This window comes from Euphorbia lathyris, chromosome 4 (genome assembly GCF_963576675.1).
Source record: "Euphorbia lathyris chromosome 4, ddEupLath1.1, whole genome shotgun sequence".
NCBI classification, from domain to species: Eukaryota; Viridiplantae; Streptophyta; class Magnoliopsida; order Malpighiales; family Euphorbiaceae; genus Euphorbia; species Euphorbia lathyris.
In genome coordinates, this window is record NC_088913.1 from 71,309,325 (window position 1) to 71,317,824 (window position 8,500).

At 31.3% G+C, this 8,500-nt stretch overlaps 1 protein-coding gene across 18 annotated transcripts; it reads right to left on the reverse strand.

Annotated features, from left to right (window-relative positions):
• Positions 1–1,626: 1,626 nt before the first annotated feature.
• Positions 1,627–5,126, reverse strand: LOC136227789 (26S proteasome non-ATPase regulatory subunit 13 homolog B-like). 18 transcript variants are annotated; one of them, XM_066016543.1, is made up of 7 exons: positions 4,927–5,126; positions 3,924–4,006; positions 3,467–3,561; positions 3,297–3,320; positions 3,120–3,193; positions 2,898–2,997; positions 1,627–1,931 (listed from the first exon to the last, which is right to left on the reverse strand). In XM_066016543.1, exons 3-7 carry the CDS (start codon positions 3,554–3,556, stop codon positions 1,851–1,853), a joined length of 369 nt encoding a protein of 122 aa, XP_065872615.1. In that variant the 5' UTR covers positions 3,557–3,561; positions 3,924–4,006; positions 4,927–5,126; the 3' UTR covers positions 1,627–1,850. The 18 variants fall into 18 exon arrangements, 6 of the variants coding, with proteins under 6 accessions (XP_065872615.1, XP_065872612.1, XP_065872616.1 ...); XM_066016540.1 differs by having other exon boundaries at positions 3,467–3,713; XM_066016544.1 differs by having other exon boundaries at positions 4,877–5,126.
• Between the last annotated feature and the right edge of the window lie 3,374 nt (positions 5,127–8,500).

An 8,500-nucleotide genomic window follows, 5' to 3' on the forward strand; every position in this document is an offset into this window, starting at 1 on the left:
AACTTAAATTAACTGTGAATCAACAAATCCATTTGCTTGATATATATATATATATATAGTATTACAGAAAGGAAAAAAGGGATATATGCTTAATTAATTGAATGTGTTTTCACAAAATCCATGGGAAATGTGAGATATCATCAAAAAGAAAAAAACATTGATTTATAGATGATGTGACACAAGCCTCTGAGTGGTATAATATCACAAGATTCTTTCTTGTAATTATAAAATGTTTAGCAATTACCACCATCATTTTTAGAATATAAAATCTTTTTCAGAATCACATCCGTAAAAGAGGAGATGAAATCCAAAGATTAAAGGTTAAAGGTTTAACTATGATTGAATTTGGATTTGATGGATTTATACACCCATATAGATCTAAACTAGAGTAATTGGGTTATCTATTGTAGTGCAAATAACTCGTGTAGTTTGTAGTAGAAGAAATCAACCCGTAATCATGTATTTATGATCATATAATCTTACGTAAAATTGTTTTGGAAAGAGATACGATAATTTTACGAACTAAGAGAAATTTGAGAGAGTTTAGAAACGGGAAAAAATTGGTAGAGCTTGAGCTGCTTGTTTGTGTTTTTGGCTAGCAACGCCTGTTATTTATAGCGGTGAAATTCAAGGTTATAAAAAATACTAGAGGCTAGTCGAACGGATATGATCCTTCAGGATTAATCGGGGATTAGTGTCAGAGATTAATCGGATTTTTATTTTTGTATTTTTTATTCGTAAATCAATAAAATTATTATATAAAATCAATTAAAATATGTATTATATTATCTAAAAACACGTATATTTGTAACATATATTATTAAAAATGTGTAAACATCAACGTTTCAATAATAATATCATTGAAACAACTCAAAAAAATAAAATTTAATGTTCACAAGTAATGTAATTCACCAAAAGTTATTAAACAATATTCTTAAAATCTTAAACCGTATCATGTAAATAAGTAGAGAATACAATTAACCAAACACTACTAGAAAATACTTGTTTACTGACGGAAACTTCCGTCAGTAAACACTTAAATTCCGTCAGTAAATACATTTATTGACGGAAGTCTGAGAGAAAGAAAACCGTGGGTGAAATACACGTCAAAGATTCTTCCTGACGTTATTCTGACGGATATTCTGACAGTTTATTGACGGAATATTCCGTAAGCAAGTTTTGACATTTCATTGACATTTCCGTCAAGCGTCCCTGACGTTTTACGGACATCTCAACCGTCAAAATATTCTGACGGAATCATTTGACGAATTTATTTCGTCAAAATACATTTCCGTCAAAAAATGCTTTCCCTGACGGAAATTTCCGTCAATAATACAAAAAGAAAATAAAAAAAAAAATAAGAATAAATTATTGTACAATAAAAAAAAAAAAAAGGGCGGCCCGGTCGCATTACGCGTCCCCGCTGAGCGAGGGTCCGGGGAGGGGTCCCACCACAAGGGTGTATTGGGGGCAAGCCTTCCCTTGCCAATTTAATTGGCAAGAGGCCGCCCCTAAGACTCGAACCCGTGACCTCTGGTCACACGGCAACAACGTTTTACCGTTGCGCCAAGGCTCGCCCTCTAATAAATTATTGTACAATAAAATTATAAAATTATACCCTCGATAAAATATAAAATATATAACATATACATTTGCAATCTTAATTATAAAACACACAAAATAGCTCAAAGCCTCGTTGATCCAAAATTCATAACAAATAAATGAATGTGTCAAAATTAGGGTAATTGCAACTGATTGGAGAACAATGATGCTACAATATTTATGTCCAAAAATTGTTACAGCAAAGAATATAATATACCAATTGATGTTTTGAGACTCTGCAATGTTCTTCAAAATCTACTTTGACACAGTTCCACAGTCCACAGGACGGCGAGCTTCCTCCATACATTGCAATAACCCAATGGCACCTGCTAATTAGTTGAAGGCATATTTTTTATACAAAATCAGATGGTATGAAACAAAAAGCATTAGAAAAGCTAGAATATAGATAATCCAAATTTTTCTATACAACTTTGAAGCACCATTAATCATTAGAACCCCAAGTATAAAGCACAAATAACCAAGCCATACGATCCATGTTTTCCAAAATTACTTATTGAAGTATGGTTGAATACATTAATCTTAGTTCAGAGTTCAGTAAGTAGTTCAGATATATATAATGTGGTAAACATGATTTCAATTTTAAAGCTTAAAAATCTAAGATGCTCTAAAATAGTGCTAAGGTTGATACATAAGATTCTATGTCCCATGTCATTGGTGCAGGATTAGAGCTCTTCTTTAAACACTGAACTCTAAACTAAGAAGTAAGAAGTGGCGAATTAGTAAAGATCAGAGAACCAGTTTCCCTCTAAGAAACTGCGAAGTGCCAAAAGATTTTCTCACTACATGTTCTCAGGGCTTCATGATTTCTTTAATCCATATCCATACTACACTGTTTTACTAATGCATATTATATATATACTCTAAAACTAAGCAGAATAATCTTTCAGCGTTCTACAAACTTAGACAATAACTGCATTCACCACTCCCATGTCACTACATGCATGCATATAAATCTCCAGCGCTGCTCTTCCCCATCAATATTATATTATGGTGCCAGATGCCAATTCCTTTGTCCAACTCTAACCAGTAATGGCTGCAAGCCTATATACGATATTTTTTAATATTATAATCCATAACAGTTCCCTCCATATTTAAACCAGTGGTCATCTATAAGTGTATACAGTTGTATGCATGCAAGAAAATATCATTCTAGTTGAAAAGGGAGCAGCAGGTATGACTTACGATTCTACTCTTTTATTTTCAACCATCAAGTGAAGGATGAAAAATGTGTACATATTATAGCATCATGTCAAATATCACGAGAGAAGACTTACAGAAAGACTCTTCATGATTAGATGCTCCACATCTTCAATAGAAAGTTTTGTACTGTCAGCAATGACATTTAATGGAATAGTTCGATCTTCAGAAGGACGGCTGTAAAGAAGCATGTCTTATTTCAATCACATGTAGTTCAGATGATGCTAAATTTTCAAATTTAGCAGATGGAAATAGTAAGTAAACAATGTCGAGAAAGATATCTATAAATGTACAGATACCTAAAGATGATTTCCATCAAGCAAAGGATGTTAATCTTTTCCAATAGCTTATGTTCATTCTCAACCAATGTTGGCTGAGCCCTCAAAGATGCATTATGCAAGCACACGACACAATTCTTGTTAGCGAACAAGATCACCAAGATTTAATGCCTGAAGGATATAGTAAAGCCACTCAACTGGTGTTCCCAGAAGACTCTTTATCTGTTGAAAGATTAATTGGGAGATCATTCCAAACATAATATTGAAGATAAATGCCATTGTAAATTTAATGGAAACATCGCCATTGTAAATCCAACAAATGAAAGTGCCTGAAAAAGTAAATATAGAAAAACAAGTTAAGGAATCACCATGCAAGTAATCGTGTTGATAGAATTTTTTCCTTTGCCCCTTAAGTTAGGAAGAGGATAACTGTGGTTTATAGGCCACATTAATTGCATTTATACTAAAACTAATTAAGAAATAACGCAAATATGGAATGGATCAAAAGCAAAATTTTAAGCCCCGACGGGGAAGACCAGAAAAGGAAATTTGACTCCAATAATAAGAATTTAGAGAAGAATGATGAACAAAGAAACTTACTGCTCCAGCTGATCACTGAATAGATTTAAGGTCAACATGCTCAAGAAAGTTTATGTGAAAACATTATTAAGAGGCACAGTGTGACAGCGCAATGGTATACAAAAAAAAAACATTTTCAACTTATTGTATAAGAATGGATCACCATTTTGTTGAATAACAAGAAAACCATATTCCTAGCTAGAAAAATTTATTGTTGCAAGCAGTTAAATGCTATGAAAAGGATACATTTGGATTGTACTAATGGTTGCTCCAAAAAAACCTAGCAGCGCCATAAATTCAACTCGATTTGCACTCTTCACAAGAAACTCCTACATTGTATATAAAAACAAAATAAGATGGTTAGACGATAAAAAAAAATGGATCCATATGTTAAGATCAATGTTTTGATGCTAATAATTAAGTTGCATCTATCAAACTCTCATCCACTTCTTAAACATTTATTCACTTAAGTTTCAAAGTTTTTGCAAGAAGCTATGTTACAACCACAATGACCCCAGTCCCATTCCGCTACACTGAAATAGTGATCGAGTCTCATGACTACAGACTATATCATAAAAGGGGTGTCAAAACAGGTTATCGTTTATATGATTATATATGATAGGAAAAATGATAATCATTGTTTGTAAATAAATCAACACCACCCTGCACAGATATAGGAAGACCAACATGGCACAGAACTCTTGCAATAAATATACGTGAACTAGATTTGAGTGAAGTGGGAAATTTGATTTTTGTTTATTTGTTTTGAATGATTTGAGTGCGTTTTGCATTGAATACTTGTTAAAAATCTCCAATGAAAGATGATTTTGATGGCGAAGAAAAGGGCTAACCCTGCGTTTTTGGCAGTATGACCTTCTCACTATTTTATTATTTCATTTTTAACAACTAAAAGATGAACAAGGTCCTTTAGTTTCCCACCTGAAGGCTTCACATCCAACCATTCAAAATATGCACTCACTATAGAAGCAAACTAAATCTATCAGTTAAGACTTCAAACTGATGCATCTGTTAGTATAAAAAACAAGTCCCTAACTTTCATTTGCCAGAACAAGCCCAGAATTTTTGCAATTTCAAATCAAATATTGATCAAATTACCAACCCCTCTAAATTATAAATTCAATAAAGATATTCACTTTCTGTAATTAGTTTTAAAATCAAACAATCTATAGTTTAAATACCTTGGAATAAAATGGTACCGAAGAGATTAGCAAGGATGGATGATCCTCACCTGGCCGAAGCAACCTTCACGTTAAAGGACTATCGCGCTGCCCCGTGGGAAGAATAACAATCGTCGTGGGGATCGCCTAACACCGCTATACAGAGAGTCGCCATTTTCGTTTGAAGGGAGAAGTCACTGCTGATTTGAGGTGAACTGCGGCCAAAGGAAGAAACCGTAAGGTTTCGGACTAAAGAGAAATGGAGAGAAAGACGCAAACATGGCTTAAAAACCCTAAGTTCATGAAACAAAAGAATATATACAATATGGGATTTAATCTTGGCCATCTAGTCAACTGGAATGAAATCAACGGTAGATTCCATGAAGATAAAAGACACCGTTATTAGACTAGAAAAAGCTAGTAAAACAATAAAAAAATGTAGTGTAATGGTTAGATCAGTATTCTAGTAATGGTGATGTGGAGAGTTGGATCCCACTAAACATCATTTTGTTGTGAGCTTATATATAGTATATATTTTTCCCCTTTTTAATATTTTTTTAAATTAAAATCAAATTTTCTCTGTTACTTCAATTTTTATTCTATCCAATTTTAGTTTTAATTTTTTTCAAAAATCAAAATATCAACTTATATATTTAATTATTTTTTTCTTTTATTTTTTTTATAATATTTGTTTCTTAAATTAAAATCCAATTTTCTCTTGCCTCAGTATTATGTATTCTATCCAATTTTAATTTTAGTTTTTTTTTCGAAAATCAAAATATCAAAACATATATATATATATATATATATATATATATATATATACTTATTTTTATTTATGAAAATTACATTATTTATATATATTATTTTCATAAATCTATCTATAACCAAATACAAATAAACATTTAACTAAAAATATGATTTTTTTTTTAAATGTGGAAATATATTGGTTTTAGTATATTAATTAATGATTCAAAAGTTTGACGGATTTCCCGTCAGTAATTCCGTCAGTATATGTTGATGGTCAATAAAAAACATGTTGGGAATTTTCCCGCCATAAGTTCCTGACGGATTTGTCATTCCGTCAAACATTCCGTCAAAACGTTTTGACGGAAAACATATTGACGGAATTCCGTCAATATATTTTGACGGATTTTTTTCCGTCAAAGAATTCCGTCAGTAATCTGGTATTTTCTAGTAGTGAAAATTTTGAAAATAATAAATAGTATTCATGAAAATCCATGCGACAATATTCAAAAGTGAATTATAATAAAACAAAAAAAAAATAATAAATTTTTTTTTATCATCGTCGCTTAGGAACCTAAGGGCCAAAAAAACACCAAGAGAGATTAATTGGAGAAAATCAAGACGAGTTGTTCCAGACTGTCTTGGTTTTGAACAGTGGTGAAATTAAAACTTAACTTAATTATCTTAGGATAGTCTAACTATGTTACGTCTCTAATAAGGCTTGTCCTTATCAAATTAGAATCCTATTGATCCCGTTGTTACGATCTAATTTTAACACATCACATTCACACGTAACAGAACACATTCCTTACAACATCTCATTCATACTTGCAAATAGTTCATGCGATTAGTATACCGTCGAGATCTCTAGTGTTATACACATTGTATGGATATATAGCCTCTCGATGGACATGTATAAAAAAAGTTGCATGTCTTATCCTAGATTCCATCACATCCTTTGCAATCCTTTTGATCTCTACAGTTTTCTATCATCACAATTACGCACTTATGCGTAATTACCAGATAGTAAAGTACGAAATCTTATGATGTGAACACATAAAAAACTTTCTCTTTTACTATATTTTTTTCATTATTATCTAACTCGCTTATCTGATCGGATCGTTTTAGGCTGAATAAGACCTAATCTAGTGTGACTATCTTGGAATGAAACTCTGTAAGGATTTTAAGATAAAATTTTAAAAAACTATAATTTTACAAAGTGAGTTTCATACTATGAAAAGTATAAATCATATTTTATCCATCTCATGGTTGCTAAGCACACATGAGATGAAATCATGTCTTATGGTGCTCCTTCATTTCTTTTGAAAAAAGCGCATATCTTTGAGCAATACCATAAGAAAGGACTGATTCAGATGTTAGTAATCCTTTCCTCATCTCATCTTTGGGTATATCTTTTACAAGATTCTCTTATGTTGGAAGTTTTGTTTTCCTTTTGCTTTTCACTTTACTTTTAAGCCTCGTATTGCATGCTTTAGATTTTACCCTATTTTTCTTCCGCTTACTAGAGCATCCATAATGGTGTTAACAAACTTTTAGTGCCACCTAGGCACAAATAACAATGAAAGATAACACCTCACTAGAGTTGATTGTCATTTTAAATTTTTGTAAGGCAAAAATAATAATTAAAAAGTAAGGATTGAACGCATAATTTTATAGGCAAAAAGTAACTTCTTTGGTAACAAAAAGTAAAATGCAGAAACTTAATAAAAATTAAGAGAAAAATAGTTATCACTCATTTTGGTAATAAACCAAAATTGGTAACAAACCATCTAAAGGTTGGTTGTTACCAAATCTCTCAAAGTAAAAAGGAAGTCACAAGCTGATCTTATATATTGAATGGATAAATAAATATATACATTGTTTTGAAACTGACTTCTGGTAACTACAGTGATATCCTAAAAGTTTCTAAATTTATGGATTATTTTCCATTATAAAAAAACATTATAGACTAATTACATTTACAATAGATGGAATGGACCGACTAAATTAAGAATGCATAAATATTACTACTAGTTACGGATTTTTTTGTATGTGTAATAAAATATATTAAATCATTAAATAACTAATTTATTCTTAGTAATTTTCTGTGATGTAAAAGTTTTTTTAGCTTAAATTTTTTTTACCAAAAGTCTAAAAATAATAATAATAAAAAAGCCATATAAAAAAACAAAATAATTCTAAAATGGCATATAAAAAACCGACTGAGCAATTATTAATAACAAATTACAAATAAATTATTGTCACGTGGATTGACAACATAATCCATTATCACATAGGAGTAAAAGGACCAAAGTTTCCTCTAAAGAAATGACCAAAAAACGGATGACAAAATTTAGGGACCAATCAAAATTTACCAACTATGATTCCAACTCAGAACACGTAGTAGAGTAGCTACAAAATTCACACCAAACTAGTAGATACAATCATTAAGAAAAAAACCGATTATAATGTCAAATCGCCAATCCAAAGCTCATTTGATTAACTAATCAAATCCAAAAGGCAATTATCAGCTTTTGATCAATGACTAACTAATCGTTGATCATTGATTTCAGCTCATACATTTTCTACTAGAATCATTGTTTCTCTCTTAGCTGTAATTTTTCTATTTTACGCTACTTCTTCTTTGTGTATATGTAGATGAGCTTCTCCCATTTGTAAACCACGATATGGAATACAAATTCACATATTATTCAATTATTCTTTTACTTATGATGGTATTAGATACAATGCATTTCCACTATCTTTCTTCTCTGTTTTTTTTAATTTCTCATGTCATGGCTAGAATCCCTCTCAGAGAAAAGGATACACCAGACTCGGCTTATTTTTTTCCCCACACGTGGATCTGCTACCAGGTCATGGGTTGAAACATATTTTATA